The sequence below is a fragment of the Ciconia boyciana genome, chromosome 19, assembly GCF_034638445.1.
Source record: "Ciconia boyciana chromosome 19, ASM3463844v1, whole genome shotgun sequence".
Lineage (NCBI taxonomy): Eukaryota > Metazoa > Chordata > Aves > Ciconiiformes > Ciconiidae > Ciconia > Ciconia boyciana.
The window spans coordinates 4342266-4356877 of NC_132952.1; the positions used below are offsets into that span (position 1 = coordinate 4342266).

Below are 14612 nucleotides of genomic sequence, written 5' to 3' on the forward strand. Positions count from 1 at the left end.
CTCACTCGCACCGAGCAGCTCTCCGGGTTTAGCACAACGTGATTCCAGATAGGTATTTTTCGCAGCGCTAGTATCATACTAAGCACTAAAATAGTATCCCGTTCTCCCCCAAAACACAGTGCCTACGCACACAATAAGCTGGCAAAACTGTTCCTACTGTCCACCACGGTAATTTCCAACACAATTCTCCTGTGGTTTAGGAGAGCCTAAACCACAAATGCTGGGGCAAACTGACTGCTAAAATGTTCACGACCCTCCTATTATCACTATTGCCTACAATGTCACACATTTATTTTATAGAATTCCTAAATCTTACAACATAAGTTGCAGAAAAGTTGTTTTAAATTAAAAGTAATATTTTGCTAATTATACAGATATTCAGCTAAGTAGCTAACTATCTTAGCAGAAATAAATGGAGCAAAAAATTAATATAAAAATCTAGTGCATGGCACAATTTAATACTTGAGAAAAAAGAGGTACAGGCACGCTGGTGAATTTTCAGAATGATGATTGGCAGTGGGACTGCAGGAAGAGGATATCAAATAGGGCCATCTTTGCATGCTACAGGAGGTACTTTTAATTGCCCCATGGGAAGACAAGGCAAAAAAGCAGGGAGACTGGGGGAAAAGTGCAAGCACACAGCTAAGCCAACAGTTTATGCCAGAGCTTAAAACTGGGAGCAACAGTTGAAGGGAGAACGGCTTGGTGACAGGAGTATCAGCCTTGACACCCTTGACCTGCATTCAAGTTTCTCCACGATCCATCCCACCCTTCATGGAAAACAAACAGAGCTCACAGTGTGAAAGACTGTGTGTGCAGGGGAACACCCAGGAATTAATCTTTAGGAACCAAGCTACTGCCTGTTATGATAAACAATGACAACCAAAAAAAGGCCTTTACCTCCCTGGAATCTTGTGTGGCGTTATTGTGCCGTCTGCCATTCTCCACTTTAGCAATTATTGAAATGCAGTCATCTCTCTCTTGATCCCTATGAGTTTATGCACTATAATACAATGAAAATATTATCATTTTAAAATGTATTCTGTCAAATACTGCATGAAGACATTTTAGCCAGTTTTGGCCAGCAGCAGGGGAAAGAAAACACCTCAATGAATTTATAAGCAAGTTTATTTAGCTTTCTTATATGATATATATATATATGAAATATACCCACAAGTTATTACAAAAGTGTCCAAACACAAGTTCTAGCACAGTACAGTAAAAAGTGGTATTCTAGGAGGAATATCTGAGATCTACAGTATCTTGGCTTCAAGAGGAAATATTGCCATTAGACATTGTAGGCAGAAGAGGACACATTTCCTCCATGGCCTGTCCAGTTAGTATGGATAAATACACCTGGCTTCGACAATAATTCATATGTATGTGCACCAAAGTAATCCCGCTGAGCCTAGAATAAGAACACACACACAAAATAGACACATGAATATCACAGTCATACAAGTACTAGAAGTTGCACCTACTGATACTTGACTACAGGAATACTAGAAATAAGATCTTGACTCCGGTATTATAACCTTTAAAGTTATTTTCTCATTATTAGCAAAATCACTGCAATGAAACATTTACTAATATCTAGTAATTAAGAGTTCTATAGAAAGACAAGTATATTATTTCTGCTAGGTACTAATCTAAAAAACAAGCACTTGCGTACATCCAAAGGTTCACAGATACTTACTTCTTTAAAAAGCATTTTGATTCAAAGATATCATTACCCTTGGTTCACAGATGGAATACTAACACATGCTGGGCACTGTCATACTAATATCTCTGGTGTTCTTTATCCAGACATCTCATAGTACTTTACTGCTGTGAATTTCAGGTTTAACAGAATTATATTAGGCAATCGATGCCTTTATCTTTACATTGTTGGAGTGATTACGACATACTGCCATCGTGGCCTTTAGACCAGTATTTAAATAACAACACAGTGATATTTCAGTAGCCAGAGGATCTGCTACACTAGTTCAGGCACCTACCTGAATCAGGTTAGCTGGTAATGTTTCATGCCTGTATCCATCATAAAAAGAAAGTGCTGTAGTGAAGCAGGGCATAGGGATACCAATCTGCACTCCAGTACTGATTACACGTCGCCAGGAGTCCTGGGAGAGAGGAAAGGGGCGGGGGCAGAAAAAAGAAAGAAACTAATCAGTGCTTGCTCAGAGGTATGTGCAGGCATATGAACTATTCTAGTACAATAACATGTGCTATTTCACATGATATGAAATGTAATGACCAAGTCTGAGCAAATGCAGCAGTAGATTCCTGATTTTACATAAACAAGGTTGATCCAAAATAATGGTAAGTAAGATAGAGTTAGCAAACAGGACAATAAAAGTGCAGACATATACTTCACATGCAATCAAACCACAGCCTCCAGCAAGGATGCTGTTCTTTCACATAAAAATGATCAGCGCATCCCAAAAGCATGAACACAGCGGGGAACATACTGAGCAAAGACTGAGGCACTTTCAGAACCTCTAATCAAGCACAGTACAAAGCCCACCCAAGGGTATAAGAGGTCAGCACAACACTTCGGACAGACATGTGGATAATCCTCATTTCAACTGTACATCTGATTTAGTTACCTGCATGGAATATTCAGCTTCAGTTAAAAGAATTATTAATGATAATATATGATTTCTTTGTTGGTCAGATAATCTGGTTTTAGTTCTGCCTGTCAACTCTGTCCAAATCAGGACACTGTTTGGACAGACCTAGGTCCAATGAATGGCAGGCCTGGAACACTGTTATTTTGGTGCTACTGCAAACAATGGTAATAGAACAGAGCTTTATACTCTGTACAACTGAAATACAAGTGCACAGTAGGCACGGGATACGGGGCAGTGATGAGAACGTTCACACAGGCTAGACATTTTTTCCTGACATTGTGGTTCTTCTGAATTGCTAGAATTCTGCCTAAGGCTCTTCTGTAATAGTAAAATGGAAACCTTAAGTTCTTAATAGTAGCTTGGCTAGCATCAAAGAGAAGAACCATGACACAACAAGGACTATTTTGCTCCTGTGTTGTCTTTAGGTTGACAGTACAAATATACCTTGCAGCACTACATGAGACCTCGGTTCATCGCTTGATGTATCTGGATGCTGATGTATAAAGCAGTGCTTCAGTTATGCAACCCCCTTTTTTTCCTTCATTTAGAACTAACATTCTCCAACTTTCTGATGAAATAGAGGCAAGAGGCATTTGTAGGCATTTTTTCAAGGACAGGTCACTAACCCTGGTGTCTGGAAAATTCTAACTGAGACCTCAGTATAGCCTACCTCATCACAGTAACTTTCTTGTTCAATTTCAACCAGCTCCAACTATGTAGTTTCTTTCCTGTCCTGATCCTGTATGACTGATATATTCTACTAAAGAAGGGTACCTTGAAGCCACAGATGATGAATTCCTACACCCATACATAATGTGCGTACAGATAAACACATAGTCCTGAAGAGCTTAAGGATTGTTTAGAGATCTTTGGGATTAAGGATGCTGTATAAATAGGTTTCAAGGATGTTAATTTTTCAGTCTAAATATATTTGTGAAGGTAACTCCTGAGAAAGAAGCGGAAGAAGTCCAGACTGTAAACTATTGTTTTTATGCTCTTCCTTCCTTGGAAACTCACCTGACAGTTTTCAACAGCTGTCTTAAAGAAATCATCCAACAGCAAATTCTGGAGCTCAGGGTTTCGATCAAAAGCATCTTTGATTTTTCCCAGGAACACACTAGGCAGAACACATGTAAACCAGGAATAAAATTTCACAGCTTCCAACAAAGGCCCAGAATCCAAAACTTACAGTGCCAAAATTTGACTCAGCCAGACTCAGATTCCAAACATTAAGAAAGATGCAAGCAAAACAAAGACCGAAGAAACTCTGCAGTAGCTAAGCCACCAGAAAATTGGCTTCATCTGGTAACCTTTAGTGCTGTCTACGGAAACAGCTTCTCAGTATCTTATCAGCAGATTAACTCCATGGATTTTCCAAGAAAATCCTTAGGCTTGTCAGTCTAGCACCGCATAAACCAAATTGCCTGCTCCAAATTATCCCCTCAGCAACCAAATTACCTCCTCATCTTAATTACCTTCTGATGATGCAGCCTCCCCTCCACATCAATGCAATGCCACCGTAATTCAGTGTCCAGCCAAATTCTTTGGCTGCCTGTCTCAGCAGCATGAAGCCTTGAGCATATGAGATAATCTTGGAAGCATACAGGGCCTAAAAAAACCAAATTCACATTCCAAGTGAAATCCCATGAAGTCGAACGAGAAACTTCACAGTCTACATGCTCTGTTTAGTCCACATCTCATCAGGGTTGAGTACAGTAGCCACATTCCAGCTATCTGAGAACCAAAATATCCTTTCTAATTGTTGGAAAGTTTGGTCTCAACAGAGAGAGATCAAGAGCTATTACCCCCATTACAAAGATGGGAGTGTTGAGGGGTGAAAAAGTAAGCTCCTGTGCATGAATTATGACCTCTGCACCCCAGCTAGTTGTCACTGCCCACTGTGGCTTAGACCTGAATTCCTTCAGGACTGTTCTTTGGTCAGGAAAAGAATTGGTCACATTATGCTTTATGGACACCACTAGACAATGCACAATGGGACGGCTGAAAGCAGGACTCAATTGTCATGAAATGTAAACACAAGAGCTCCTCACTAGGGTTTACAGCATCCAAAACCTGCTTTGATGTGCAGCTTTAATATGGCACTCTGGCAAGCACAACGACTCACCTTGCGTATGTCCTCCAGAAAGGCCTTCTTGTTCCCACTGAATTGAGTCATTTTAGGCCCATCCAGCAGCTTACTGGCCTGTACTCTCTCATCCTTGAGGGAAGACAGGCACCGTGCAAACACAGCTTCACCTTTAAGTACGGTAGGAAAGGGGAGATAATTAGAAAGTTCAGCATCACTGTTAAGGTCTGAGATACTTGTCCTAAAGCACACAGTGAGAGTGCCACTGAATGATGAGCCACATACACAGTGAAACAGAGTCACATGGGAAGAGAGAGGTGTACAAATGAATGATTTCAACAGCATTACTGAGGGACCGAACTGCCAGTCAGCATAACCATTGGGTAAATATTGACTGATACAGCTTTCAAATGATAAAGAAAAAAAAGCGCCACAAGTCATCCGCATGAAAATTTATCCTCAGGAACCTTCACCAACTCTTAGTTTGAAGAATTTACTTTAAAATCTCTTCCTATCTATAAAAAACAGACAGCGTTGCACTGCAGTCTAGGGACAGGCAAGGCTGAAGACTTCACTAATGATCGTATCATGCTTTGAAGATAAAAAGCTATTGCATAAATACCAACTCACATTAACTAGATGTGCTTTGAAATACACAAATTCAAAATAAGAGCAATTAAAATCAAGAATAAATCATCAGGTTAACTTATAAGAGGAAATAAGTTTTACAAATCTGGTAGGCCCGTAACACTATTATTCAGAAGCCCATAAGAAAGTTTTATAACATCATTAAGCAGGTTACTAAATGTCATTCACCAGGGCTAAGGAGTTAGCCAAGCAGTATCTTCAGCTCCTAAAGAGAAAGCCTGAATGCCAATCTCTTGATCTGGCTCAGTCAATTCCTAATCATGCTGTTTTAAGTTGTACTTATTTGCAATTGAAGACAGTATTGTTAAATGGAAAAAAAAAAAAGTTTCCTTTCCAGGGTCTGATAGAAGAAAAGCAATCAGGTTTATTCTAGTCTTCATAGTGGACTTTTCTTCCACCTTCTAAGCAAGTCGTGAATTAAAAAAAAAAAAAAAAGAAAAAACCCAAACCAAACCCAAAAACAACACCCACCCCCCCCACCCCCCAACCAAACCAACCCAACCAAAAAAAAGATGAATGAGTAATGTTTTCACAAGATTCTGGATCCTCTCTGCAGTAGGATTAACAGACCGTATCGAAATCAGAACCGGCTCCTCTCCATTTCTGCAAAAACTTCCTTCTACACTGGGGAGAAGTGTGGGGGAAATCAGGAAAAAGCACGGCTCTGCTTTTACAAGCAGAAGTCTGCAAGTCATGCTTATGCAGTAAAACCACACACACAGCAACTGCCCTAAGAACGGCCACGTTTGCACAAGGGCTATTGCACGTACTTCCCTATCAACTCATCGTTACCTAACAATGCTCCCCTGGCATTGCAGGGGACTAATCAGGGAGTGTCTCCTCCACCCTTGATCTTTGCAAGAACCCCAAACAGCAGAATATTAACAGCACAAGATTAACAACACTGTTTCAAGCCTAGAACTGAAAGACTATAGCTGTAGTAGATATTAAAACCATTTACAAAACTTGTTTTGTAAAAATATGTTATTGGAATGCAGCCATGTTTCTCTGATAGCTATCACTGCAATTACTCTCTTTGAGCCTACTGAATATAGTTTTTCTTTTCTTCTAATATGACAGAACTTGACCAGCCAAGGCAAAGGAAAAAGAGGTAGAGAAAGCATGAAAATTAAAGCAAGTCCTAGAGCAAAGAACCTGTTGAGTCAACTAACTTACTCAACGAGAAAGTCTACGTGGGACCTGTGGTAAGAGAGCACTCTAAATGTGTTGCAGGTGTATTACAACTCCTGTGTCACAATTCCATTCAGAAGCCAGGTTAGATAAAAGGGTAGGTAACGAGACTGTTAGGTATGTATGTGAGTATGTAAATTCACACACTTTAGGCATATAATTCAAAGCAATTACAAAATACATTTCCATCATCTTAGTTTGCCTTTGGATCAGCAGCCTTATTAGCCACAAAACAAAAACCAGCAGCAGTCCAGAGTGTATAAAGAAACGCCACAATCAACTGTTGTGGTGGAAAAACAGCAGCCACCACCACAGGGTAGCAGTCCGCCACTATTGTCAAAAAAATCTGTCTGTGCTTCTCAACCCACCACACAGTCCAGCCCTTGTTTAGTCACACTAATGCTGGGTGAGCTAAATTATACTGAAACATAGAAATAGAAGACTGAGGTAGATATCTGAAAAATAATTCTTATGCCGTCAGAAAAGGCTAAGTATCTATCAAGCAGTGGTCAAGCAACAAGGTTTTGAGGGTGTCCTGCTTCCCCCTTTTTTCTTTTTTTTTTTTTTTTAAACATTTTTAAGGCTATGATGGGATTTGGAGTAGCAGATAAAGTGGAGGATTACCAAGAGGAAGGTTGCATCAATCTAGCACGACACTTCTAGCACGGTGACAGGTGAACATAAGTGCCAAGTCATCACCAGCACTGCGAAGATACCATGGACAAAGGCATGATAACACTACTACCAACATTTGAGAAGCAAGGTAAAAACAAGCCCAGCAAAGAAAAACAGTAACAGCTCTCAAGGGCAGAAAGACTGCAACAGCTACACCTAGAAGAGCCTATGCTGCAAGCCAAGCCCTAATGTGGGCTCATTTCTGAGATTACTGTGTTACCATGCTCCTTACTGTGACGTGGTACATGCAGGTAGGAAAGATGAGGCCAGCTTGAAGAACCAGTTACCTATGAGTGTGACAGGGACTCCATATTCCAGGGCAGAAATGGCTGTCCACTTTCCTGTGCCTTTTTGTCCTGCACTGTCCTTGATCTTTGGGAGGAGGTATTTGCCATCACTGTCTTTGAATTTGAGAATATTGGCTGTGATTTCAATCAGGAAAGAGTCCAACTCTGTCTTATTCCATTCCTGAAATACCTGGAAGAGGAGAAAAAGTGTCGCAGATGTATTACAACTAAATGTGTTGCACACATATATATACACACACTAATTTACTATCTATCTACTATATATATCAACTGATTTATTGATATAGTTATACATACAGAAGGGGGCATGCTATCTTTGTTACTGGTTATTGATACCCTGCCACATCTACCAATGATTTCAGCACTGCTGAAAGGCCATTGTGCAGGAGCCCTGCCCTGGAAGGAGCATACCCCAGACTCAGAGCTGCAGAGCACCCATCTCCAACATGGAAGGCAGAGCCCGTCCTGTTGCCTATCATCATAGGCACTGAAGGCTGGAAACACAACTGCTCTTTCAAGACACATACTTATTGACTTGCTTCAACAAGGTCTTTGCAAGATTTGCCTGCTTGATTACAATGCTCAGTGTTTTACTAGCTTTTTTCAGACAAGGTAATTCATATCCCTACACAAGAAGGTGCTTCCTGGGGAGAAGTCAACTGTAGAATGGGAGAGTTTAGACAACTTCTATAAACATTCACGTGTACGTGCTTGCTGCTCCCTACCTCATTTGAAGCTCAGGAATATTGTGCACTGCCCTTGGCAGAAGGCATGTCAGAAAAATTAACTTCATGTACATACAGCAGCTTTACCCAAGCCCAGTTGCCTCCATCAATGGTAGATGGCCACCATGGCTCAAGAAGGCAAGACACGAAAAACTACAGATCACCTTTGACATCTCATCATGCTCCATGCCCACCACATCTTTCATCAGGTGGTAGGCCTCACAGATCAGCTGCATGTCTCCATATTCAATCCCATTGTGCACCATCTTCACAAAGTGTCCAGCACCCTCATCTCCTACCTGTCAGGAAACATCAAAAAATGCTGTCAGCAACAGTGCTGTCACCACTTCCAGTGTTTAATACCTGCCCATGGCTTCCTTCCACCTACAGGAAGGAAGGAAGTAAGCCCAGTACTGACTGAAAACACTGTGGGTCACAGATCCATTTAGCTCTCCCAGCACACGACCCAGCCATAAAACTTTGTTTTTCCATTGTATGGGATAAGTTATTGGAGATGGTAGATTTTAATTGAATGCAGTCAGCCAGAAAATCAACCCACTAATGTAGCTGGTTTTATTAAGAACAAACATGCATGAGCTTCAGCAACCAAACTACTTAAGCACAGCTCTAACCACAAGTTAAGGTCAGTATCAAATAAATATTTACCCAGTCACAACAAGGTTCCCCAGATCCCACTTTAGCAGCAATGCTTTGAAATATGGTCTTGATGTGGGGCCTGTGGGGAGAAATAATATGCCTCAGCAGATAGACAGAGGACACAAACACCACAAGAAAAAAAAAATCCATTGGTATGATGCATCCTTCTGTAACCCGCCAAAAGGCAACCTGGGGGGAGGGCATGCTGGCAGGTTGATAACCCACCACACAATGTCAAATAAAATGTGTGTTTTTCCCAGAACTAGACACTGCAAGAAATGGGGACAGCCCATGTCACGCTTACAGCGCTGTGCAGACAAGCTTAATGTACCTAAAGGAGCCCAAATATTATCTTCCATTTTGGAAATAGGGAAAGAGGCAGGTTATGACACAGGCTCACACTCAGAGAGGATCAGTGGCAAAGCTGAAACAAAATCCCATTCTGTTCTATAGCCACAAGAAAAATCCAGGGTGATCTGGAGGAGAAGAGGGAAGGAGGGAAGAAACTCCGCAAATGCAAGTCAGGATATAGTTATCTGCATTACTGCAGTAATTAAGAGCTTTTATCATTGCCAGGCTCCCCAGGTGTAGTAAATTGCTCAGTCAACAGGACAGCCCTACCGAATGCCAAGTTTGGAGCAACCTAAAGCGACCACTGGGAAAGGAGCATGGGTGGCACATGGGCTGCAGGTACTGTGAAAGGGGGGGGACAAAGTTCAGGTAAAGGTGGCAGGTACTGAGCTGTTTATGGCACAAAGATGATCGGACAGCAGATTACTGTTATGTTGTTTCTGGCTATGTGCCGTCAAATTTGAACGGGCTGATATTGGTATGAATGCAACGGACAGGGACTTCAGAGATTCTAAGGCTCAGGTAAAGCCCGGACACACCTTTTCTTTCTACATTTACAGAGAGAATGAGCAACCGGGAATAAAGTCTAATATGAGCATTGATGTACAGTCCTTTACACTAACATGAGTACAGCACAGCAGGGAAGCATGGCAGAAACTTGCAAAAAAATTCACGTATTCAATAGTCAGTACAAACATGTACTGAAGCCTCCTTTTACAATGTGTGTCACTGCGGGGATGTTTGCTGCTGCCTGTTTCATGGTTAACAGATTTCCAAGTGTGTAAGGCCCCAAAAGAAAAATCATCATCAAGAACAGTACTTTTTTAAAATGTAAGCAAAATTCTTTTCTCCCCTGGCACACATTTCTCCCTTCAGATTTCTGCAGGTACTACTTTTGCCTGTGAATTCCTGGAAGAAAAACCTGCCTTTGTTTTGCCGACCATGAAAGCTCAGCACTGTCCCGTGACCCCAGCTAGGCTGAGAAATCTTGAGCCTTGAGGAAGTGAGATGGCAACATAGCTCGTTCTCTCCACACCCACGCCCTCCTCCTGTCCTCCCTCAGCTCTCAACGTGAACAGAAGACGACTGTTGCAGACCATTCTGAAGAAGAATATACTAGCTCATGCTTACCAGGCTTCTTTGGCTCCTCCTGGCATGAGTGAAGGACCATATCTGGCACCCTCCTCTCCACCACTAACACCGCTTCCGACAAATAAGATGCCCTTTTCCTGTAGTTCCTTACAACGTCTCTGGAACAAAAAGCAGAGCAGCATTATTTAATTTCTTTTAATGCCAGAGCCTTACAAACACAGGTTAGCAATTCAGGCCTAAAATTAGGTTTTCAATTCTGCTTTAGACATGCTAGAAGACAACCTTAGAGAAAGCTTGTATGTACACCAAAGTGAACATTAGGAGACTTCCTGTTTCTTTGACATGGATCCTTGCAAAAGAGACATGCTGAGAAAACAAAGTCCTTATAAGTACCGGATAGAAAAGAGCCAGTACTGAGGCTAGAAAAGGCTCAGAATTAAGTGTCAGGTGATACATGCTGTGTGCAAACATGTTGGGGAGGCTGATTAGGCCCAAGGTGAAGTTGCTGAGTTCATTGCAGAGTGAAGGTGCAAGCATGGAGAGCTATAAGGGAAACTAATTCCCTCTGAGTGGGAGACAAGCACAGGCTGAGATCCCTAAGGGGAGCTGCAAGCTCCCCAAGTATTAATCCTCATTTAGGACCTGTTTTTTACTCTGGCATGGCCAACTCACTTATCCAAGATCAGGATGCCAAAGCAGAAAGACTAATACCAGCACCCCTTCTATGATTCAGAAGTATCAATTTGAATGCAACATTTTCATGTCAGCATCCCAGATACGCTAATGTAACCTCTGTAACTTCTATAGTTACAGTCTGCACACAAGCAAGCTTTTTTTTTTTTTTTTTAAAAAAAACAGATAATTACTCTGCTGTTTGCATTACCAATACAGGCAAAACAGCAATTCCGTCTTACTGGATCTTCCCATGGTCATGTAGGATTGACATGTAACAACAAATCTATAAATATCCTTAGATTTTCAAATCTCCTGAAAACTCTTTAGGATTGTAACAGGAAATTTTCTAAAGGCCTTCACTCTTTAACAGACGTCAATAAAAATGTTCTTTGATGATTTGGGCAACTTGTATAAAAATATACTTCTAGAACAGTCCTTAACTACTGTAACAATTGCTTTTTAATAGGCTGCATGACCTAGTTTTGCAGAGATAACTCAGTTTGGCCTTCCCTAAGCAGAAGGGAGATGGCATCTTATTGATTGACTATTGCAATGATCAGAGAAGAAAGAATCACGTGTATTTTATTCATCCACTTCAGGCAGAAAACAGGCTTACCGTGGTATCTCTATACTCAGAATTCCCACCATCAATTATGATGTCTCCAGTCTCCAACAATGGCACCTGCCAAAAATAAATGAGCATTTTGGTTTCCTCCATGCATTCAAAACCTCACTAATGACAAATAATGAGATCTTCCAGAGGAAACTTTTCCAAAAGACAGCAGGATTCACAGGCAGAAAGCATGTTTGCCTCACCAATTTATTGATGAAGTCATCCACTGCATTTCCAGCCTTCACCAGCAAGATAATGCGGCGGGGCTTCTTTAACTTAGAGACCATCTCTTCCAGGCTGTGAGCACCAATCACTTTGGTTCCCTTGGCCTCATTGGCCAGAAAGTCATCCACTTTGGAAACCGTCCTGTTAAAAGCACAGACCTGGGGGAGCAAGAAAACATTTTAATAAAAGCTGCCAACAGAACAGTTACTTTAGCTCAGACTACAAGTTATATAAGCAAGATTCAACATCACATGCTCTCCCGCTTCCACCTTCCCTAAAGACACAGAGCAGGGATGTACCTGCAGCATGCCTTTGCAAGTGCGTTGGGAACCTATGGTTAACGGCCAAGCAAACTTCAGGGAAAAATCATACATAACTAACACATCATCTGAGTACAGGCATGCACTGCCATTTTTCCCTGGAAACGGGACAAAGGGCAGCCTAGGTTATAACTAAAAGGAGGAAACAACACCCATTAGACCATGACAAGGAGAAAAAAACCCAAAAAACAAATGCTCAGCTCCAATCCCAAGTGCTAGCGAGTCAGCCTTTCTGAAACGTTTTCCTTCGCTTACCACGAAGCCATGGTCGTTCATGTTCAAAATAAGGTTTTGACCCATCACAGCCAGTCCAATCAATGCAATGTCAGCTCTGGAATGTGGAAGGACAAAAATGCCAAGTAAGTCTCATTAGCAGCAATCTAGCACTAGCATCCATACCTCTGTCAGACTGTTCTGATCTTGCCAACTGCTAGGCCAGCCCACCCCTTCCTAACAAATGCTGTAGCACATGCTCTGAATTGATTCTGTAGGCTATTACAGCGAGAGGTCCTTGTGGCTCCCAGTCAGTCCAGCAGACAGAGTGCAGACCAACATATAGCACGTTTCAAGTCACCAAGATTTCTTCCCAACTACCAAGACACAACTAGATGAGTAAGAAAAGTAAGCTACCCAAAACATTGCACTAGGAGGCAGGGAGTAAAATGAGTGGCTCTAATATGTCACTGATGGATCCAGCTCTGTCACAGCTCCACGTTCAACAGATACTGCACTAGAACATCATGTCTGAACACTACACCATTTTTTTGCTTCTGCAACACACTGTCTCAGATTTGGGGTGAGCAAAGAAAAAGGAGGAAACGGGGTATTCTGCTCGAGGCAGCCTAATTCAGCTTGCAAGGGGCATGCAGGCAGAGAAACCCAACCTGTCTGCTTCTATTCCTCGGGTCAGGAACAAGTTTCCTGCTTCACAGCCACGACTCCAAAACTGATCACTCCTGGATTTCGTCAAAAAGCCTCTAGAACCCGCCGCAGAACCTCTATGGGTGAAAAACCAACCCGCTGTCCGGCGGCTCCAGGGCCCCATCCTCTCCCTCCTTCTCCCTCCCGGAGACACCGCGGAACCGGCCAAACAGGAAAGCGGGGACCGCTCGGAATCACCCGCTTCCCCCAGATCAGCCCGCCGAAAAACTAGGATTTGCAGAAAGTCACTCGGCAAAGGCTAGAAGGCCCCCGCCTCCCTCTCAGCCCGCCGGGGGCACGCTCCCCCCTCCCCGCTAACGGTCTACAAGGCCTCTCCGGCGAGCGGGGGGCACCCCCCGGCTCTCACACCACCACGAGCCGGTTGCGGCGCTGCCCCCACCCCCGGAGGCAGCCATGCCGAGGCCCCGCCCGAGGGACGCGCGGCCCGGCGGCCGGGCCCCCGCCCGCACTCACTGAGCCATCGCGGCGGCGCTGGCGGCGGCGCTGACGGCGGCTGGCGGCGGCGGCGGCTCTCGGGGCTCGGCCTGCGGCGCGCGCCCGGCCGGCCCTCAGCCGCGCGGGCGGGGTGGGGCGGCGCGCCCATTGGCTCTTCGGGCGAGCCCCGCCTCCCGCCCATGGGCCGATGGTTCGGGCGCCTCGCCCCTTAAAGGGACAGCGCACGGCGGGGCGGGCGGCCCGCGGAGAGCCTGCGCGGTATTTCCAGAGCGGGAAGCGTCCTTCCCCAAGAATGGGGCGGAGGCAGCAGGCAGGGAAGGCCCCCGAGCACCGGGACGGGTTCAGCGGGCGGTGCCCGTGCTGTCCTTCGGGCGCTAACGCTCCGACGCCGCCTGCAAGGCCGGAGGTGGCCCCGAAGGCCGGCACCGCGCCAGGCCGCACCCGCCCGGCTGTGGGACGGACTCATCCTGCAGCTGAAGGTCAGGCTACAGCCATGCTTATTTCTACAGCAATACGTACCGCTGGGACAGCGCAGGAACAGCAGCCAGCAGGCACTACCTAGTGTGTCCTTTCTCTCCTTTAATTATAGAATTCATTGCCTTAAATGCAGCTCGTGAAACATCTTCCGAGGCTGCAGTCAGCACCTCGGGTACCATAACTATCAGGTTGCCTGTGAGGTGTCCTAGAACGTGGGCGAAACCTGCACACCTGTCAGCATTAAGATTACAGTTCTGTTTAGGCAAAGGCTGCTAGCTTCATACCTCTGCTCTGTGACAGTCAGATGCATCATCAAGAGAAACCTACATTTTAAGCGTGTTTACTTTCCATTAAAAGCACATTCTAAACGTGAAGACTGGCACCAAACTGACCCATCAAGTTTTTGGTCCACCTTATTTTTGGGCATTGCGAGTGGAATGAATCTGAAAGCAGTAAAACAGCTAGCAGCTTCTCTGAAGTATTAAATAAGCTGTCAGAAGAGCAGCCACAACAAATTAACAGGTTACTCAAGTGCCTAATTGAAAAAAAACAAAACAAAAAA

General features: G+C 43.8%; 1 protein-coding gene across 1 annotated transcript; it reads right to left on the reverse strand.

The window, feature by feature from the left end:
• Positions 1-1110: 1110 nt before the first annotated feature.
• PGD (phosphogluconate dehydrogenase) lies at positions 1111-13707 on the reverse strand. Its single transcript, XM_072884343.1, has 13 exons — positions 13592-13707; positions 12452-12527; positions 11855-12034; positions 11655-11720; positions 10403-10521; positions 8930-8999; positions 8428-8562; positions 7518-7707; positions 4756-4886; positions 4106-4239; positions 3648-3747; positions 1998-2120; positions 1111-1408 (listed from the first exon to the last, which is right to left on the reverse strand). Exons 1-13 carry the CDS (start codon positions 13597-13599, stop codon positions 1289-1291), a joined length of 1452 nt encoding a protein of 483 aa, XP_072740444.1. The 5' UTR covers positions 13600-13707; the 3' UTR covers positions 1111-1288.
• Positions 13708-14612: the final 905 nt, after the last annotated feature.